The sequence below is a fragment of the Oculina patagonica genome, chromosome 2 (assembly GCF_052425735.1).
Source record: "Oculina patagonica isolate OP01 chromosome 2, crgOcupat, whole genome shotgun sequence".
Classification (NCBI taxonomy): Eukaryota; Metazoa; Cnidaria; class Anthozoa; order Scleractinia; family Oculinidae; genus Oculina; species Oculina patagonica.
This window is the reverse complement of record NC_135759.1, coordinates 21,795,758-21,817,421: the sequence shown is the minus strand read 5'-3', so window position 1 is coordinate 21,817,421 and position 21,664 is coordinate 21,795,758. Positions and strand designations below refer to the sequence as shown.

General features: G+C 38.6%; 2 protein-coding genes across 5 annotated transcripts in view; one reads left to right on the top strand and one right to left on the bottom strand.

The window, feature by feature from the left end:
• Window positions 1-19,164, top strand: part of LOC144643536 (uncharacterized) — a 37,115-nt gene extending 17,951 nt beyond the window's left edge. For 3 of the 4 annotated variants that reach the window (XM_078502829.1, XM_078502828.1, XM_078502830.1), the window contains 4 exons: window positions 2,159-2,215; window positions 14,731-14,769; window positions 17,117-17,461; window positions 18,591-19,164. In XM_078502829.1, the coding sequence (XP_078358955.1) occupies window positions 2,159-2,215; window positions 14,731-14,769; window positions 17,117-17,461; window positions 18,591-19,156 (1,007 nt within the window). In that variant the 3' untranslated portion in view covers window positions 19,157-19,164. The remainder of the gene's footprint in view (window positions 1-2,158; window positions 2,216-14,730; window positions 14,770-17,116; window positions 17,462-18,590) is intronic. The other variant, XM_078502831.1, reaches the window with a different exon arrangement.
• LOC144643528 (DELTA-thalatoxin-Avl2a-like) overlaps window positions 1-21,664 on the bottom strand; it is a 188,423-nt gene that overhangs the window by 149,735 nt on the left and 17,024 nt on the right. The gene's annotated exons all lie outside the window — the stretch shown is intronic.

Sequence of the window (21,664 nt, the reverse complement as noted above, 5' to 3'; positions counted from 1 at the left end):
TGTCACGCACACTCCGTGACTCACGCAAACACGACTTGTGTGTTTCTCAAGTGACTGCTTTTCTAAAGATTTTTCACTGTTCGGCGCCGTGCCTTTTTAGCCAAAGAACTGAAAGAGGTGATCAAACATTAACCGCACGGTTACAAACTGCTTGAAGTTCTTGTTAAAATTCGTCGATAAGCGAATGTTGCCATAACATTGTTGTTCTGCTTTTTTTAAGCAAGTTTTTCTTCTCATTTCCAACGCGGTAAATCTTTAACCATTTTTAGGATGAGTTAGTAGCCTAAAATAGAAGCTACAAGTTGTAGGATTTCCGAGAAAATCCACCGCGACTTGAAATTGGTGTAATTTAATTAGTTTTTTGTCTCGCATCGCATGCAGTCGTCTAAAAAATTGTTTTACGTCGCGTAGAATTTATTGGTCATTTTACCACTGAAAGAAAAATTGCAATGTTTTACTTTTTTCTCGAGTTGTCTCCTACAAATAAAGAAAAAACAACTCACCATTTAAGTCGCATTTGTGAACTGACAAGTGGCTTGCGTGCTGGCTCCGTAAGGTATCTATGTATTAAAATGTTTACCTTTGAGTAAAAGTGCAAAAAGTTCGAAAGGTTCAATTTAACTTAAAGTATAAAAATGGTTTAAACAGATCTAAAAATATAAAAGGATACTATAAATTTTCGATCGCCTTCTGCGGTCTTCTTCAGAGAATGATGGATTTTGCAAGGTTCGCAGAATTCTAATAAGTTGCATTGACGTTATTGTTCGTTGCCCCCCTGGGGAGCAACTAGCGATGCGTAAACCCTTGGGAAGGGCGCTCTTTCGTTTATAGTGTTTTTGTCGAGGAAAGAATGTAAAGACTCCAGAAACAGTCTTTTGTTCTTGCTGCTTACACCTGTTTCAAGAATTTCCGCCCGTCGCTACTACCGATTGAATGGTTTAGTGAGGCCTTCTGACTGGCGCCGATGTTCTGGCAACAGAGCGCCGGATGCCGGAAAGTTGGTCAAACTTGATGGCGTAACTTGGATGTATGTCGTGGCCGATTTCTGCATGATGTTTAATCGCAGAGTTGATATTTCCGTTTGTTCCGGGCTTGTGTTCGGACCCTCGCGATTTCCAGCTTCTTTTGCTTTCCCCAACGTATGCAAATGAGCGTGGCCTGCAAGTCACTTTGTATACAATTCCTTTCAATCGCTCTTTATTCGGTCGGTCCTTGGGCTTTTTGAAGATATTTCCTAATGTTCGTACTGGTTTAAACGCTGTCTTGATGTTTTCGCGACTCAAAATCTGTCGAACGCGCCCCGACACTCCTTTCACATACGGGATGGACGTGTCAATTTAAACCTTCGAGGACCAAACGGTATTAAACCCAGAATGTCCATCTCCTGGTAACAAATACTTTCTGTTTTTGTGGGCTAAACTTGGAAATTGTTGCAGCTACACGGTCGCGATTGCCAAATGCGATTGTGTAGGGACGTCGGCGTCGCATTCCACTATTACAGGTTGATCTTGAAGCTTCTTGATGAGCAATCGGCTCGAGTCAACTTCTTCCTCGAAGGACATGTCGTATTGTGGGCAGGTTTATGGCTCCATCTGACTTGATTTCTGGGACAAGCGCGACTCACTTGTGCTGTTCACTAAACCCCACTAAATCCTTGACCAATGCAACGTCATAGCCTCGCTTGCATGATGGGGAAAAAAGATGGCCGCTCGCGGCAGCAAAATGACTATTTTGCTGTCCCAATTATTGACAACAAATTGGATGTCAAAGCAAATAATTACTATTTTCAGTAATTTCATCGTATGAACTTTCATTTAGGGTAAAATTTTTCTAGACCCTTGTTTCCCTTTAAGAGTTTGATTGAATAATTTAAGACTTGTTTTAAGCGGTCTGTGCAATCATTTTTATACGCATGTAAATTGTCTTGGCTTAAACACATACTAATGGCTTTCCAAACTAATAACTCATTTATCAGGCGTTTTCCTTCCCAGCTGAACAAAATCTAAGTATTGTTACTCGTGTTCCCGTTTTCAACTAAATACTCTGTAGCAGATATCACTGCTAAGAGTTGAAGATAAGCGGACTAACACACCATTTTCGTCTACTTTGACCATTCTCTTTGATCGTGCTGTGCTTTTGTTATCACTGTTCAATTTAGTGAAGTCATCGGATGCTACGCAAGATGGAACCTTTCAGAGGAATACGAAGATAAACGGTGAGAATCTAATATAACAATAGACGGTTGATGTTCGCGGGCGTAAATGTGTTTGGTGGCTATTTGGTGGCAAAAAATCTCCATGATTAGGTTTGAAAGAGTTAGACTTGTGTAAACATAATGTTCGACAGAAAACGTTTTTAATCTGCAACTACGAAAGTTGAACGACCTTCGATATTTTTTAAAATATTTTCCCAATAACTGTTAATTAAGAGTTTTATTAAATTTGTGCAATCATTATTATACCCATATCATTTTTCTTGGCTTAAACACCCACCAATGACTACAAATCAACAAGTTATTTCCAAATTAACAACCTTTTTATCAGGCGTTCTCTTCCCAGCTGAACAAAATCTAAGTATTACTACTGATCGTACTGGTGTTTCCATTTGAAAGTCTGTAGCAGTACGAAAACTTGGCTTTGACCTGGGTCAAAGATGGTAAAGGCCGTCTTTGTGTTTTCCCGATAACCGTTGGTTGTCGAGAGTTTGAATGAATATTTTAAGGCTTGCTTTAAGTGGTCTTAAGTGGCCTGTGCAATCATCATTATACGTATATCATTTTCTTGCCTTAAACACTCACTAATGAGATCCATTCTAATAACTCATTTTCAAATTTGGCAGATTCCTCTCTGCTGAACAAAATATGAATACTGATACTCGTGTTCCCGTTTTAAACGTTATCACTGCTAACTGTGCTAAGGGTTGGAGCCAAACAAACGTCTACTTTTACTGCATCCATTTTGTTTTGATCGTGGGAACAGCCTTTAAGATGAATATCCTTGCTGTATTTTTAGTGCAGAATGCACTATTGTGATGGTTTGGTGGGTTGTCGTCTGCTAAACCTCTAACGCGCTAAGGCGCTATGGTGTAAACTTTTAATCACCAATTAATTAATCAATATCAGTTAATTAATTATTCCTGTGAAGCGGGTAAGGGGGTGGGGAGCATATGACCATACCCCCCAGGTAAAACGTGGAGCATATCTACGTTACTTTCATATAAAGATCTCAAAGGTATATAATTGTTTCAGAAAACCCTTGGCTCTCCTTGTGGTACTACTCTTTCTAGGGCAACGTAATTTGCGCCAAACGCATGCGCAGATTAGTCTACATTATTTTTTGGATATCTCATGAACATCGCTTGTATTGCGTGTTTGCGGTATGATTCCTGCAGACTCCGTGACACCAAGTGAAAACCGCAAATTAATTAAATTAGATTTTGAGACTTTCACAGCGCTTTCGTAATTAGGTATGAAAAAACTTGCACCGGGATTTTCGGCGTGAAATCCTGATAGCCAGGAAACAAATATCCTAGCTGTATTGCGTTTTAAAAAACCTTTCGAAAAAGATGTCTTTTGATTAGTTTTGTTCTTTATTTTTTGAGAATCGTCTTTCGTGCAGTTTAAACCGTAACTTAATTAAATTAAACAAATGCCATCGATGCCGCCGTAAAACAAACAAAAAACAAAAATACAAAAGCATCATGTTATGGCATTTTCAAGGAAAACAAAAGTATCTTGTTTCAAACGAAGTGTCGTGTTACGGTTGCAAAGATTAGCGTAAGGAATACCCGGGAAGGAATACAAGTAGTCTGCGAACAGGCTTTTCTGAGGCTTTCCGAAAGTAAAAGAAAGCAAATAAACACGAACATAAAACATCATACTTTCAACGGTCGGCTCCATCGCATTCTGCACTGTCCTTTGAGTCTCTGAGTTTTTATCATTGTTCATTTTGGCGAAGTCGTCGAATGCTACTACAGATGGAACATTTCACAAGAATACCAAAACAAATGGTTGGAATTTTTTTTAGTTATCCCCTAAAGGAGCAGTTGTTATGGTTAAAACAAAACATTGATGTTGTAGAATTAAACTAAACGAGCCAGTCGGGAAAATTTATGTCGAGTTTTCAATCAGTTTCAGATTTTTTTAAATGGTCCGTTGTTTATTTCAGTGAGGTTATCGAATGCTATACACGATGTAACATTTCACAAGAATACCAAGAGTTACGGTGACAATCTACATTTACTTATCCCCTGAATGGTCAGGCGATAGGACTAAGACAATAAGCCGCACGCATATGCATTGGAACTAAACCAAGCTAAACGAACCGGTCGTGAAAATTCAATTTAATTTTCCAATTATCAGTTCAGATTTATTGCGTAATTCAGGGACCGCGGAGGGGGAGGGGCTGGTAGGGCTATAGCCCTACCACTTTTTCGGTTGGGTTGATATTTTAGGGCTCCAGATGAAAAGGATAATGAAATATATAGATTAAGGCAAGCCTAAAAGCGGAGCTCCCCATTTGTTTAAAAATCTAAACCTTGCCCACACGGAATCTTTCGTAAAATCAGGCTCATAAAATCAGGCTCAGCAAATCAGTACAGGTTGTTAGCTTGCATTAGGGTCCTATCTCTTTCGTCAGCGGACTTGATTTATGCAGTGATTAGCTTTGTTTTAACACAATCATTTGCTAAAGTTAAGCTTATTGTATTCTTGATGATAATAGCCGCAGATTAAACAGCGAACAACAGAAACAAACAAACTGGACTTGCACAAGGAATATCATTTTCCAATTATTTCGGGTCTCCTCGTAAACCATTTTCGTTTTCCGTAATTTCACGGAATACAGATGGCTTTTGAGGACATCGTGGAAGAAAAATTGGGTAAGAAAGTTCTGTCGCTCTTTTTACTCGCGGTTTCATTTAGCCTACACATTGAACACCGCGTAACAAATTTTCCCGCTTTTCATATAATAACTTCGTTTAGATTTAACTGAAACGTCCACATCATCCAGTTAACGATTACAAAAAAAAATGCGACCAGAGACCAATAAAATTAATATTTAAGAACGAGTTTGCCAGAGGACCAGGCAGGGGTGATACATGCCATCTCTCCGATTTGGACGAAACTTTGCCAGATTGAAGGGCTCACCCAATAACTCTGAAAGACAAAGTGGGTCGGCTTTGCGATTTTTCCCTTGGGAGTTAGACCACCCCCCCCTGGTTTTTGACCCCAAATCCCCAAAATTCCACTAAAATAAGCAACAAATGTAGACACCGCTCCTGGCTACAGAATATAATGAAATTTATTGTTTTTCCACACACATAAAGACTAGCCCATTGTTAGTTCACACTGCAAGTTTCATGTCATTTGGACTTACAGGTGCCAATCAAGAATTGCCAACTTCTACCCATGTCACGCAACATTTATCAGTTATGCAAATTAGCTCAAATTCTGATCCAAATATCGTCAAAGTCCAACTTCCTTTTTCCAAACAGTTTTTACCATGTTACAGGCTTAGCTTTGTTCTATTAAAATCACAAATAAAATTTTTGGCATCTGTTAAATTTTGGCGACAACAGCTGTTAAAATAACGTGACCAGAGACTGGTTCCAACAAAGAGCCAATTACCAAATTCAAGAAAATAAAGCACTATAGATCAGTTCAATGAACACAATATCTAGGTAATTGCGATTAACAGTGTCTGTAAACACAATTTATAGCAGTTAACTCTAGCGGAAGGCAATATTCAATGCAATATCCCTTTCAGTTATAATTAATAACTCCAAAATTCTGTTCTTATTCATTGAGTGTAAGGAACGGTCATGATGTATTTTTTTTTAGTTCCAGGGCATCGAGGTGCAAGATATGAGTTTTCCAGTACATTACGTGGTTTGAAAGCTCTTGAATATCCATAAAAAGATAACAATCTTCACACTTGACCTTGTTACTGACCTTCAATTAGTTATCGTCGACACTGCCTTTTCTCATTGCATATGAACATTTCAATCTGTGCCCGCCGTAAGCAGCCTGAAATCGACCTGAAATTGTTAGTTGTCTTTACCGATTTAGTCTCGAGCTTTCGTTTTTATAATTCCACTGTGGGTTAAAACAAACTTTAAATTAATGGTTTCGGCTCCTCGTGCATAGAGGCAAACATGGTAAATTGTTCGTGAGGTTGTTCGTGGGTGCGTGACGAAGCATGAGCCCGGAAGCATCATCAGCGGTAACTGCAACTGCAGGAAATAAGACCCAATGATAAGAAATGGACTGTGTTCAATCACCTATCTGTGATGAAATATACAATTTGCTTTTACCTTTCGCAAGACTTCTGGCACTTCATTATAGTCGACGTACGACCATGGATTAGCCTATAAATGCAGCTTTGGAGCAAGCTATGCCAGCTTAGAAGACATATGGTGGGGGCCCTGATTTTTTTCTTTGAATTTTCGTTTAAAAAATTAGATTGCAAGCAGGCTCAAAGTTTGAGTGAAAATACCTGGAAATAATGGAAGAGGATTCGAAGCTTCTTTTACTCATTCCGGGAAGCCTCTTACAAGGGTTGGGGTGGGGATGGTAGAAAGGTATTTTTATTAGTTACTTTATAGATGTAATTCACTCAAAGTTGTCTTGGCACATCTTTGATATATAGAGTCTCTAAGTTGTCATTCCATCCACGGGTTGACTAACAAGTTACCTTAAGGACGTTCGCGCAAAAATCTTCCAACATTGCAACTTTTTTTAAACTTTCACCACTGCTAGTTCACAAGTTACTGATGTCAGAAATGTAAAAAACATTGGGGTCACTGAATTCGTTTATGAGATACGATATCTGAAAGAAAGGCGCTTATTTGGCTAAATTTGACTTCGTCACTCGATATGACCTCTGTGGCTTCCGGGCAACAAAATATTTTAGATGAATGATGCAAGCCAAATTCCTTTGTCCGAATTTATTTAAGTGGGTCTATTGAACAAATATAATTATTTCACTTTTAAAGTCCTTTTGAGTAAACCTTGTCTTAAACAACTGGATTTGCAAATGTTCAAAACAGCAAAATGTGACTGTGACTGCGTGCGGAAAGAGAAAATGAAAAAAATAATAAACTTCTAACATTTAAATTTGGCCCTATTTTGTCAATCGATAGAGATTTATCCCAAAAGGTTATATATCCCGAAAAAAATGGGGGTCACCGACTGTTTAAGCAAGGAAACTAGCTGCAAGCGAAGTTAACACAACGGCTACCCACCCTATATGTGCTTGGAAAGTTTTCTCAGCGCGCGTGCTCATGCATGACGTGGCGTGCTGTTGCTAGGGCTTTCCACAAGTTGCTCGAGATTTCCCAAAAAGTTGCCCGTTATTTCTCAAAAAGTTGCTCAAAAGTTGCTCCAAAAATCCAAAAAAGTTGCTTCTGATAATAAAAGTTGCTCGCAAGTTGCTCTAAAAAATCCAAAACGCTGCTTCTAATCAAGAGAATTTCTCTAAATATATGCTAATTTCCCTTCGACGGTAAAATTTCTATGCAGTTTTATGAAATTTTACAGCAAAAGAAGTATCTAAATAACATATTAAGGGGAAAATTTGTTAAATAACAAAGTTTTCTATAACTATGAAAAATCGTGAAGATATCGATGACAACGTGTTTAATGACGAGTTTTGTGATGTTTTAAGGCTGAATGAGCCGAAAGTTGAAACGTCGTCAGATGTTTCTCGGAAATCTTCGGCGAACTTCGTCAATCTTCGGAAACGTTCGTATTGCCTTTGAACAACACTCGGATAATCTCCGGAGATCTTCGGTCTGAAAATTGCTCAAAATGCAACAAGTTGCTCGAGAGGAAAAAAGTTCCTCGAAGGGGAAAAAGTTGCTCGAAACATAAAAAGTTGCCAAAAAGTTGCCGAGCAACTTGTGGAAAGCCCTAGCTGTTGCGATATGAATTACGTGCGCAGTAAGGCAGCGCATCAGCAATTAGCGTGAACGTCCTTAAGGACGTTCAAGCCAAAATTTTCTACTCGATAGATTTCTTTTAGTTTTTTCCTGCAGTCAAATAACGAGTTACTTGTGTCAGAAATGCAAAAAAAGGTTGGGGTCACCGACTTCGTTTCAGAGAAAAAGCGTGTGGAAAACTACCCTGATTTTGAAAAATTGGCGCACGGTAATTTAGCATGGTTTACAGGGTTTATTGTTAAAAATATCGAAATGCGTAAACAGAGGCTAACGATCTTAATCACGTTTTGTAGAAGTGCGTCTGTTGCGTAAATAATTCCTAGTTTTGTCATCTTTTTTGTAAAACTTAACCCTGGAAAAACAAGTTTGAAACTGTCGCACGGCAAAACGGAAAGCTCAAAAAGTGGAATTCAAACCGTCAGTGTGACAAAAAAATCGAACTTCCACTCGAAAGATTTTTTTCATTTGCTCGCAAAACGTAGATATTAATAAACAAAAGTGATCCGTTAAAAAAAAGTAGGGGTCACCGACCATTTAAGAGAGCAAACTGCAAGCGAAGCTAGCGAAACGGCAACTTACCCTATATGGAATCCGCGACTTTTTTGTAAACTCCATGTAGACTTCATTCTGGCACCTTTAGCCTGCGCCTCGAAACGTATCCATGCTACAGGCGGTAAACAGCTGGAATTTACAACTAATTAAGCATTCAGTGTCTTACAATAATAAAATTAAAGCTCCAGCTGACTTCGAACTCGAAGCCTTGTTACTATCTCCTCTGCCTCGGCAACAAAGCCTTCCTCCTCCTCTTCAGTTGAACTCGGATCAGCCTGGTCTATGGCTAGTCGGCCAGTTCTGTGCAAGACAGAAATCTACTGTAGTACCGGGCTATTTGCTCAGCAGTCAGCCAATCTTCTTTGCTGAATACTTTCTCTCCACTCTCGTCGCGCAAAGTTCTTAGTTTACTGTAGACATCCACCGCACTTGCCCTTCTTCCAGTCTCCTCACCTTCTAGGAAGTTCCTTTTCAGATGAGACTTGACCTCCTCTGAAAAGCGGATCTCTTTTTTGGATATCTTCACCACCCATCCCTTTGGGACTGGACAGGTGGAACTCATGGTAACGGCTGTTTGGGAGCTTGACCTTGCTCTGATCTATTGTTTAGGTAGCTTTGGAAAATAATCCAGAGACCTCTTGGCAAGTTTATTATAATTTCGGTCCATTTTTGTATGGTGTCATAGGTTGTTTCCTTCTCAAGCCTTACAAGGTGCTTTCCTATGTCTAGGTGCTTCTGGAAACTCATAAAAAAACTGGTATGTCTTTGTGCATCCCTCTTTAGGGCATGAGAAATACACCAATTTTCATTATACTATTTTTAAAGGCCTTAAGAGATGTTGTTCTGTTGGTTCTGTAAATAAAACCCGTGCTGGGCAAAGTCACGCGACTTGATCATGTAAGTATCACGCAATTCTAGTAACAATCGACAACGTGTTTTTTAAAGTGATTTTCTTATTGCTGGACACAGAATTGCAAGACACTCGTAGGGTCTGAATATTAAGTGAAGAAATCATTCACTTTTTAGCCAAAGAAAAAAAATGATGTATTTCATATATAATTTGCTATTTTTCTCTACCGCTGACCATGGTCTTGGGCGCGATTTCCCACACATTCAGTTCGCTTTTCGAAACTATGTTTACATAAGTAATATCAAATGCAACAAAGAATAATCCAAAGTTTCCTCGGACCGTCAGTGAACAGATAAACAAAAGAGTGAGCTCGAGACTAAATCGGTCAAGACAAATAACAATTTCATGTCGATTTCAGGGCTGCTTACGGCGGGCACAGATTGAAGTGTTCATATGCAGTGTGAAAAGGCAGTGTTGACGATAAGTAATTGAAGGTCAGTAACAAGGTCAAGTGTGAAGATTGTTATCTTTTTATGGATATTCAAGAGCTTTCAAACCACGTAATGTACTGAAACTCATATCTTGCACCTCGATGCCTTGGAACTAAAAAAAAATACATCATGGCCGTTCCTTACACTCAATAAATAAGAACAGAATTTAGGGGATATTAATTATAACTGAAAGGGATATTGCACTGAATATTACCTTCCGCTAGATTTAACTGCTATAAATTGTGTTTACAGACACTGTTAATCGCAATTACCTAGATATTGTGTTCATTGAACTGATCTATAGTGCTTTATTTTCTTGAATTTGGTAATTGGCTCTTTGTTGGAACCAGTCTCTGGTCACGTTATTTTAACAGCTGTTGTCGCCAAAATTTAACAGATGCCAAAAATTTTATTTGTGATTTTAATAGAACAAAGCTAAGCCTGTAACATGGTAAAAACTGTTTGGAAAAAGGAAGTTGGACTTTGACGATATTTGGATCAGAATTTGAGCTAATTTGCATAACTGATAAATGTTGCGTGACATGGGTAGAAGTTGGCAATTCTTGATTGGCACCTGTCAATCCAAATGACATGAAACTTGCAGTGTGAACTAGCAATGGGCTAGTTTTGATGTGTGTGGAATAACAATAAATTTCATTATATTCTGTAGCCAGGAGCGGTGTCTACATTTGTTGCTTATTTTAGTGGAATTTTGGGGATTTGGGGTCAAAAACCAGGGGGGGTGGTCTAACTCCCAAGGGAAAAATCGCAAAGCCGACCCACTTTGTCTTTCAGAGTTATTGGGTGAGCCCTTCAATCTGGCAAAGTTTCGTCCAAATCGGAGAGATGGCATGTATCACCCCTGCCTGGTCCTCTGGCAAACTCGTTCTTAACCGTGTAGTAATTAAACGAGAGCCACTTTTTTTGAGCAAAGGCGCATCGAGGTTTCGATAAACTCGCGCATGAAAAAAGACAAACAAACAAAATAGAGCAGTTGGATAATAAAGCTCTCAGATATTTTGCTGTGTGCTTTCGCTGTGAAATTTTACCCGTTGTCTATATTTTGTCTTGCCCTGCGAGCTTTATTTGCTGTTTGTAAATTCCCCTCCTTTTCTTTAGCCACGGGCGGGAAACCTCCTCGTCCACAGGCCTAATCCGTGCGCGTACGGGGGTGGCGGCAACCCCCAAAATTTCTCGGTTTGATAGATAACCATTTGTTTACTTATGGATGCTCCGCTCCCGCGCGCCTTCGGCGCGCACGGGATCTTCGCTATGAATTTTTACATGATAAATGGCGGAACAGTGACCCCTAATGCTTACTTGTCTTCGCCAGCTTTTTAGCCCTACCACTTTAAAATGGTCTCCGCGGTCCCTGCCGGTACAAAAGCGAAGCCGAAAGTAACCAAGCTGCTTTTGTGCTTGTCTACTATTTTTCGGAAAAAATGGTAGTTTTGACTAGAAAGTAAAGGGAAATTTATTTGAAGGCTTACCATGCTTTCACGTGAACGTAGCGAATAGTCGAGTGTTCACCGTTACCAACCTAATACCATTTGGTGAATATTCCATGGAAAAACTGACTCATGTTCGACATGTGGTGATCTGTGGACTGGAGTTGTATTTGAACTAATAACAAAATCGAAACTTATAAAGAATCCTCACCGAAAATCGCCACTGGACACTTCATTGTTTATCGTTTATTTAATTTTCTCTATTCAATATCTTCTTTAAATAATTAATCCCTATTTTTGGTGGCTAATCGTAAAAGGTCTTCCGTTAATTTGCTTGACGTCCCCATCATTAAGCTTTTTTCTTTCAACGTTTAAAAGAATGAGTTAAGCTATAATGAACATTAAACTCGCGTTAAACGTGTTAACGGTAAAGGCTTTTTATCAGCTTGAAAAATCTGAAAGACCGTTGATCGTTTTCAAATTGCTTCTGCGGTTAACAGTTTGAGTTGAATAATTTACTGTAAAATTTACTTATTTTTTCTTGTTTTAAACACTCTTTAATGGCATTGCAAAGGAATAACCAACAATCCAACTGTCAAGCCCTTTTCTTTCCAGCTGGAAAAAATCAAAATACTCAGGTATTCGTGCTTCAATCTTTTCAAATTGGTGGCAGATCGATGTTACAGTTAAGGGTTGAAATCTAACGAACTGGAGATCAGTCTCAGGGTCAAGTGAGTTCGGAGTTGAGTGGCCGCCATTTCTGGCTGCCGGCGCATTATTACGCTGGAGCGCCTTTTGTAAGTCCTCGAAATTCTTCTTTAGGGTGGCTAATTGATAACCGAGGTAGCTTCCCAATAAACCTGGTGGTTTCCTGGCGGTCTCCTCGCCGCGTACTTTACTGTTAAAATTGTATTTAATAAATATTTCTTAAGTACCACCCAAGTACCAGTTAAATAAATTCTGCACAATTAACATAACAATTGTTTTAATATGTTAACAAACATCTAAATAATAATAATAATAATAATAATCATTTCTATAGCGCTATTTAGCTAGTCTTTCATAGCGCTTTACAATCACTATGCTAAAATATAAAAATAAAATATAAAAATACCTAACTAAATTAATCTATTGAGCTAAAATATCTATACATGCAGAGAGTGAAGTTTTAAAAGTTAAAAATTTAAAAACTAAAAATATCATGATTATTTAACTGGACTTAAAGTAAACGTGTATAAGAAATAAAAATTAAATGTCATAAGCTTCTTTAAAAAGATAAGTTTTTAGGTTCTTCTTAAAAATGTCTTCTGATGCTGATTTTCGGATGCTCAGTGGCAGGTTGTTCCACAGCCTTGGCGCAGCAGTGCTGAACGCCCGGTCTCCGTAGGTCTTGAGTTTAGCCATGGGCTCAGTTAGCAGTTCTTGGCCACTGGAACGTAGTGACCGAGAGAACGTTCTAAAACTTAGCATACTAGAAACATAGGATGGTGTTTTGTCGTTGAGTGCTTTGTAGACTATTAACAGTAGTTTAAAAATAATACGGAATTGTACGGGTAGCCAGTGAATAAACAACAGTAAGACATACAGGTTACGATTCCCTTTCGCTTTGCTATCTGTGTCGTTAAATTGGTATTTCAAGTTGAAGTTCATTACGATTTATCCGCTAAATATAAACCTGAATAGAGAGACTCACTGGCACAAGATTTGAATAAAGAGCTGACATTTTCCACTAATAAATCTAGTAAATCCACTCGAGAAAAGCATCTTCATGTATGATCTTTCTCGCTTCGAACTTCGCTACTTAGTAACTTGGCATGATGCGGGCACGTGTAGTTTACCAGTACCTCACCGTTTTGTTGCATGGCTACCAAGCTCCCCAAGCAAGCTTGGCACTTTGTTTATCGAGTGGTTTTCAAAGATTTCTGATGTTTCTTGGTGTTTTGCTTGTCTTCTAAAGCCGCTACTATCTCTCCACAATAAGAAAGGTTCGTTTGTATTTAGTGTGTTTGATTTTAGCAGCCTGTTTCAAAAATTATGGACAAAATGCCTGCATAAACACGTGTTGTTAAAACGCACGAGTAAGCACGATAATAAACATCACATTGAAACTTGCTGTGATTTTTTCATTAAGTATCTCTACCTGAAAGGAAATTCTAAGACACACAAGGTTGATTTTTCAAGAAAATTCTAACCCAGAAATAAAAAAACCCTAGTTTCTGGCCTCAAAATAGGGGGTCGACTTCCCGGGGGGGGGGGGGGGGGGTACTCCCATATGTGGCCTATATAGGTATGTGCCGCCCGATAGGGTATGGTTTTTGAGGTTCTCGGTCCTTAAATAGGGTATCATTTTTGCTCCTTTTGGCAATGTGTTCCCGGTGTGATCCTTAGATAGGGTACCTAAATTCTATTAGCTAAAATAAACGCTCAGCTAAACGAAAAAAAAAGATATCTTAAAACTGAATTTTCTGTTCAGGTATTAGAAAAGCGATTTTATAAAGATTTGTGTATTGCCGTGCGCGGTTAGCCGTTATTTGGGTCGTCACGGAACGCTTCTCCTCCCCTTAAATAGGGTGTCATTTTTCGATTTTGGGCCTTAAAAAAGGTGTCAATTTTCGCTTTCTTTATCCTTAAATAGGGTCAGGGTTTAAGAACCTTGGCGGCACACCCCTATCCGAACTTTATGGGAGTACCCCCCCCCCCCGGGGTCGACTTATACACGGGATCGACTAATACACGGGTAAATACGGTAGCAAAATGAGAAGATGATGATGATGATGATGATGATGATGATGATGATGATGATGATGATGATGAGATCCAAGTGCCATTTTTTGATGGCTTCCTTTTGATCGTGTGAACGGCGGGTGGTTAGGATGAATTTCCTTTCTGTGCCCTTTTTATCATTGCTCATTTTAGTTAAGTCATTGAGTGCTACACAAGATGAAACATTTCAAAAAAATACCAGTTAGATAAACGGTGAGAACCTACACTTGCTTCTCTTTTCAATGATCAGCCAGGTTGGGGCTATCAAGTTAAACAGTAAATGTTTTATCTTATACATGCTGTAGTACGAAACTGAACGAACAACCTGTCGTAAAATTTATTTTAGATTTTTTTTTCTCACTGTTAAATTTACACACAATTTATACGGAAAAAAATAAGACAGTACTAGAATTGAAATAAACACTTGCAGTAAAACGTTCACAAACTATCGACATACACCGAATAAATGACTCGCAATGAAAAGGTTGTTCTCCGTTTTTTCTTCAAAAAGCTGCGATAATTAAAGTTTGAAAGCATACCCTGTGTCTTTTTCTTTTGTTAGCCATTTGGGTGATTTTCGCTTCAACGTTAACCAAAATTTTTTTCCACATACGTTCGCATTTTAAAGTTGGTAATTTTCTTTTAGCTCGTGGGAACGTAGTACTGATTTTATTTTTGTTCACTTCAGTCGAGTCATCAGGGGCCGCAAGAGACAACGAAGTAAAAGGTGAGAATCTACCGTTAGTCTTGTAATGTCAGTGGAAATACATGACGAGCTTAGTCCTTAAAAAAAAAATTATGCAAATTAGATCTTAATCCCCTTAGTGGAGAATATTTCTCCATTAAGGGGATTAAGATCGGTAACATAAGATCGTAGTTCGCACTTTGAACTGCCGCAATGTACAGTGAGGTGTCAGTCATAATAGCCGCGGCTTCTCTGTGGAGAAAGAAAAAGCAGATATTAGCCGGATTTGGGTTTTGATGTTCATGTCTTAAAACAGCTCAATAAAATTTCAATCGCGGATTGAAAAAAAATAACACAAGATAAATATTGAACTAACCAACGAAGCAAGAAAGAAAAAATTAGCGTGAGGTTAATATTCTGCCTACAGATAACAAGAGCTCAGTAAAGAACTCAGCTCACTACCCCAGTAAGACAGAATAATTTAGCGCGAGGTTATATTCTGCCCACAGATAACAAGAGTTCAGTAAAGAACTCACTACCCCAGTAAGACAGAATAATTTAGCGCGAGGTTAATATTCTGCCCACAGATAACAAGAGCTCAGTAAAGAACTCACTACCCCAGTAAGACAGAATAATTTAGCGCGAGGTTATATTCTGCCCACAGATAACAAGAGCTCAGTAAAGAACTCAGCTCACTACCCAAGTAAGGCAGAATAATTTAGCGCGAGGTTAATATTCTGCCCACAGATAACAAGAGCTCAGTAAAGAACTCACCACCAAAGTAAGACAGAAAAAATTAGCGCGAGGTTAGTAGAGCGAAATAAGTCAGCGCGCTATTAGCCAGGTTTTAAGCACCGTAAGCTGATTATTATTACAGCGCTTGACATAAGCGACCGTAGTGAAACTGAAAACCCAAGCTCAAGTTTATATTCCACAAATAAAAAAATACAACTTACCATTGTGCTGCGGTGTTTGTCTTGCTTCTATCTTGGATGAACGGCGGCGAGCCGCGCTGCTTGCGAATTGCGTTACCTCGTATTTCCCGCCAGAATAAATTAACCCGGCAACAGTAACCATTAGACGAAAATGCCGAATCCCTTTTCGTTTATTAGACGAAACCCTTGCACAATCTTGCATGGCTTTCCTGTTTCGCATTCACCCATACGAGTTTTGCAGTGTAGCGAGGAACATGTCACAAAAATGCAATAAAAACACTTTTAAAATGGGTAACAATGCTACTCAATTCATGTCGTGAAGACTACAACAATCGACTCCTTGAAAGCCCCAATCTTCATACATTCAACTTGCTCGCGGCAAAAATTACTGTTGATCTCGCTTTTACCGATATTATTTTCGTTGACTCGCTTTTACATTTGTAACTTACCACAGTCCACTTATACTTTCGGCTGTCCGTCGGATATCCAATGTCGTATAGCTGATACAAAAACACCAAAACGCCGACTCAAACTTGACCGTGTTGCCCGGAAAACTTATGAAACGTTTATCATCGATTTAAGGTCGCAAACGATGCCGATATCGACAATTTAGCAAATAATATTCTTAAAGAAGATTCACAGGCACGTTTCAAAACCGCGAAAGCAGAAACTGCGTGACACAAGAAACAGATCACGTACACATAACTAGGACCGGTTTCATTTCACATTTCCTGGCATGCAGTGACAAGTTATGTACAAGATTAAAAGACCTCCTGGACATAATTTTTTTTGAGGGCTAAGCTCGTCATGCTGAATTTAAAAAAAATTGTCAGCATGTTGTATGCGCATGCCTGGCAGCAAGACTGAATTAAATTAGCGTAACATATTCTTTTGGTGTGAAATGTACCTGAGAGGGGAACAATATGTAATGAGTTCGTCATGAGTTCAAAACAGCCGCTGTACATTGATGAGGGAATTAAGGAGAAGGAGAAAAACGTGCTACACTGGTGCGAGTTGAGTGTTCAACTGACAAATTATCAAGCTTTCCTGAATTCTTCTATGTAAACTTCGACGATACTGGGACAAATAATCCTAATGATTTTAAGACTTTCTATTCGTCCACAGTCTAGGGAAAACTCAGGAGGTGATACAGATACATTCATTCTCAGATGAATTTAATTCCCCAGACTGATGTTCGACTATTATGAGCAGTATATATAGGCTCTCCTAAGAGACACAGTAACAGTGAGTGGTGCTACTCTACACATTCAAGAAGTATCTAGGTCTACGTATAAAAACAAAGTTTTATTATTTTCGAATTTGACAAGAACGCGAAAGAGTTGTGCCATGCACTAGAATTATATTGAGTATAGTATATATAGTATCACGACATTTGAAACCATTCGTGATAAATGGGTCTGATCCATTATGTGCACATTTTTTTCTGTTTAAAGCGGTTGCTGGTTTGAGCGTGGTATTTACGAATTATAACGGCAAGAACAAAACAGCTTACAAAAGTCAACAAGCCGGAGACCGTAGATCAGTGATCCAAGCTACGGACAATCGTCAGTGCTATCGACAGTTCTTTGTTGGAAATGTACCACCAACCGGTTTACAAAGTAATAACAACATCAGATACATCTGTCAGATGTGTGGTAATCCGCTCACTCCGTGCTTTTCCACCATGTTTAACATAAATTACGGAATTCCACTCTATTCAGCGTACGTTGTAAGAAGAGGCCAAGCCTTGAACTTTGGTGCAGCACCAAGAACTGGTCTTAACTTTCGCCAAGAGCCAGGTGAACGACAGCATATTAAAATATGACTGTTTGTAACCTACTTTTTAGGTGCCGGACGTTATTATCCAACTCTGCTTCGTAGAGTACAAATAAACGCACAAAAAGAGTATAAATATATCTCTAGTTCAGTCCCTGAACTCTCTCTTCCGTGCGCCCTTCATAGCGGTTGAATCCAAGCGAGAAGAGAGAGTCCAGGGTAACTTGCATGCGCATGCGCCAGTTTTTCCCCTAAATTCGGGAGAGAAACCATATTTGGCAGCACTTTTGAAAAACGCGCGCGCACAGATGACGAGTTTAACTTCGCGACCGTGTACTAAATTAAAGCACGCAGAAACACCGGAATAACTTTAAAAAGCCTAGCTTGTCAGTATCTGCTAAAAGCTAACGGATAAGATATATTTATTAACCGTTTGGAGAGGGGCGGGAAGGTTGCAGGGTCGAGGGATTTTAATATGAAACCAGCTTAATTATCTGATCTCCTCTCAAACAACTGTCATATCTTCATGTGCCCCTCCCTCCCCTCAAATCGTGACGCTAATCAATGTTCACTCACGCAGCTCCTCCGCCATCCAGTGAATGTCTTAAACGTCCACAGGAAAATTTGAACACAAGTAGAAATATATTGGAACATGAAAAGAGCCTTCAAATGCAATTAGCACATGAGAACTGAGACTTAAATCAACCTCGTGCCGGTCTCGAACCATGTAAGCGGGGTTTGGGGGTATGCTCCCCTGACGAAATTTTATATTTCGGCTTTCATTGGATGGCTAGAAATACATCTTAAACCACCACACGTCCCCCAGTGGAAATTTATTAATTCAGTTATACTGAACGAAACAATCAAAGGGCAATTTTTAAGTATTTTGATAAACAACTAACTGTTTTTAGAAACTGAAAACTGTGTTCGTCTAAAACATACACTCTTTGTGCTCTTGACGCATTTCTCCCGTAGGTGATAAAAATATTTCATGGAAGACCCAAAGAAAGTCTCTAATAGGAGGCTACTAGGCTCGGAGGTTGATGTCTTAGACTTTTATGCAAGCATGTACATGTATGTGATCATGTTCATACGGAATTTGTTATACAAATTTAATAATCAAAAATTAATTATTTACTTCATCTGTTTTAGGGCTTTTAGGTATCCCAGGAAACCGGCAAGGAAGTCCAGGGATGTACAAGAATGTACCTAAAATTCACAAAGGTCATCTGGTTCCTGCAGAGACTTACTCCTTCTCTCCCGGCCACATACGCTCCACTTTCACCTACACAAACGCTGTCCCGCAGTATGGAAGTTTCAACACAGGACAGTGGGCTGCGTATGAAAAAAGGATAAGGAACTATGCTAAGAACGAGTGTGCTACGAAGAAAAACGGGGATTTGTATCTACTGACCGGCGTCTCAGACATTCAGATCAATTCTCAGGGGAACAGCATAGTGCCCCCAGGTACGCCACAGCGAATGTCAAAGCAGCCGAACATAGTCATTCCCAATTCCATGTGGACAGCTGGTTGTTGTATCAGTGGTGCACAAGTGTTTGGTTCCTTTGCTGTGATTGGCAACAATGTTCCCAATAAACTGGGCATATTTATGTCCAAACTGACCGTAAACGAGCTAGAAGACATAATTGGCATAATGATCGATCTATTCCCGGGAAATTCTGATTGTTCTGATGATCATTATAATGTCAATATTTAAGCAAATTAAAAGAATGATGATAAATCATCATATATGAAAATGGATGAAATGTGTCAATCAATAAATACATGAAAATTGAATAAATTAATGAATGCATGAATAAATAAATAAATAAAATTAAATTAATTAATTAATTAATGAAACAAAAATGGATTTAAAAATTAATCAAGTAAATGTTAAAATTGTTCTTGTAACATTTTGACGCTAGTGTCACGTGACCACCAACTTTGACGTTTCCACAGCAACCGGTTTTTGATCATGAGAGCCACGTTTTGCAAAAATTACATATTTTGGGGGGTTTTTAGTAATGTATCAAACACAAGAGACAGTGTTTCATCGGGATACCTAAACACCGAGAAGAGAGTTGAAAATACGACGCGCAGCGGAGTATTTTTGACGAAATTCGAGGAGTTTAGATAGGCGATGAAACACTGTCTCGAGTGTTTGATATATCTTCTCAATCGAAACAAAAAATAGGGAGTAAACGAAGAAATAAAATCGTAAAAATCTATGCTAATTAAGACCAGGTATCCAAACCTTCTTCACGGTTATGATTTTCTTTGTTATAACTTGATGAATTATTAATGAGTTTGAGAATCAATGTTATTTCCATGTTCTTATGATAGCATTTTTTTTTGCACTAGTTTGAAAACTGTGTCAGTCTTTTACATTAGACAATTGCGGACTAAATTTGTAACAAGACCAATTTTCTCTGTAATTTTGTTATTGCCTTCTATATTTTCCTATCTTGAAGCATACTTTTAAAAAGGATTTATTATAGTTAAACAGTCCACAAATATGATTTTTAGACTATTTTATGAAATTAACGAAATCAAAGAAATTCAAGATGGCGGATTCAAGATTGCGGCTACTTCAATTTTAAAGACGTCATAATTGCGTCATTGTTGTTGCTAATGACAACCAAAGTTTTATCAAAAACAAAAAACTTATCAGACACGGTGCTGTTAAGAGCAACTGTCTCTCGCTCATATTTTGCACAAAGATAGGTCCTAGTGAGAGACCAAACGGACTGTAGTCAATTTTAATGGTATGGTAGAAATATGCAAAAAACGATTTTGGCCAAATTGGACTCAAAATCTACTTTCGGTTAGACTGAATTTCTGAAAAATTTGATCGGTTCGCGCGTTTTACTGCAGCTGTTTGTTTATGAATCTTTCAGTGATGAGTAGTCATGTAGATAACACTAGACCCATTATGACAAGTACTCATTAAATGACGTCACAACAGATTTTCATGGCAACCGAGTTTAATGGATGGGTTCTTGACATTGTCATAGCAACGGTCCACGTAATCTAATTTGCATAACCGGAAGTGCAAACGACAAACCTCAAATAGTATGTCCAAAAGTACTTCTGAGCGATTTTCCAAGAACCTGGCGCCTGGCACCCAAAACACTCCGGGCTACTACAAAACGACTAACTTTCGCTATATAAGGGAGTTCGACTCCCCACCGGCAGGGTGAAAAGTCAAAGAATTTTCTTTCATTTAGTTGTAGACCTCAGTTCTTTGTCACTTTCTGTACCAAGACCTCTATTTCGTTATTCTTTCAATGTGGGCGCACAATATTAATGGCAAAAAAGCGCAGAAAAATACCTGGAAGACCTGCAATGGAACTGACGGACCATATCCAATGAAGCTGCTATGTGATAAACCATTCATTGAAAACACGTTAAGGGTTTTTCGACAATTTTACAGGAGAAAGTTAGATAAATCTATTATAAAGATGAAAAACAACCGAAACTTAAGTTTTGAATTTAAATGTACGTCCGAGGGTTAACACGTGGGCTACTTTGTGTAAGGAGCGGAAGGTTTACCACGTGATTCAAACCGTAGAGTATTATTGGTATGCGGCAGATATAGCTTGATTAGGGTCAATTTTACGAAGAAACACTCTACTGTTACAGCCCTTACCACAGAAAGAAAAGCAATTGAAAGCGATAGCCCGCTCTAATAAAATAATCAATTTTCAACTGAAAACATTATTTTCTGCTGCAAATTTTAGCTGCGGTTGTTTTTTATCCTAATAATAGATTTCTATTTTATCTAATTTTTCCTGAAAAATTGACAATAACTAATTGTCAGGTTTCTTTCGATTTTGGGTAATTTATTTATCCCTAATTTCATTTGGCTTACATAAAAGCGTGAAATATTTCTAAGCAATGATGACTTACAACCATCTCTGCTAAAACAATATTTTTAAATCTTGAATTAGAGCCACCCAAACCAATGCTTTTTTTAGAGTTTATGAGGCCTTGTGTGTAATTTCCTTCAATCTCCTTCGGTGTCGGGAAATCTTTCAAAACTCACAGTGCATAGTTTTTAACCGGATAAGAAATTTAAACAGCCAAAAAGCAGGGGCTGTAAAGGCCGCTTCTTTGTTATTTGCAAATTTGTGTCCTCTTTCTCTCTACGTAAAAACTGGATTTCCTGGAAATTAAAACTAGCGCTACGTAAAGCGAACCAATTATAACTCCTCTTCCACTTTTA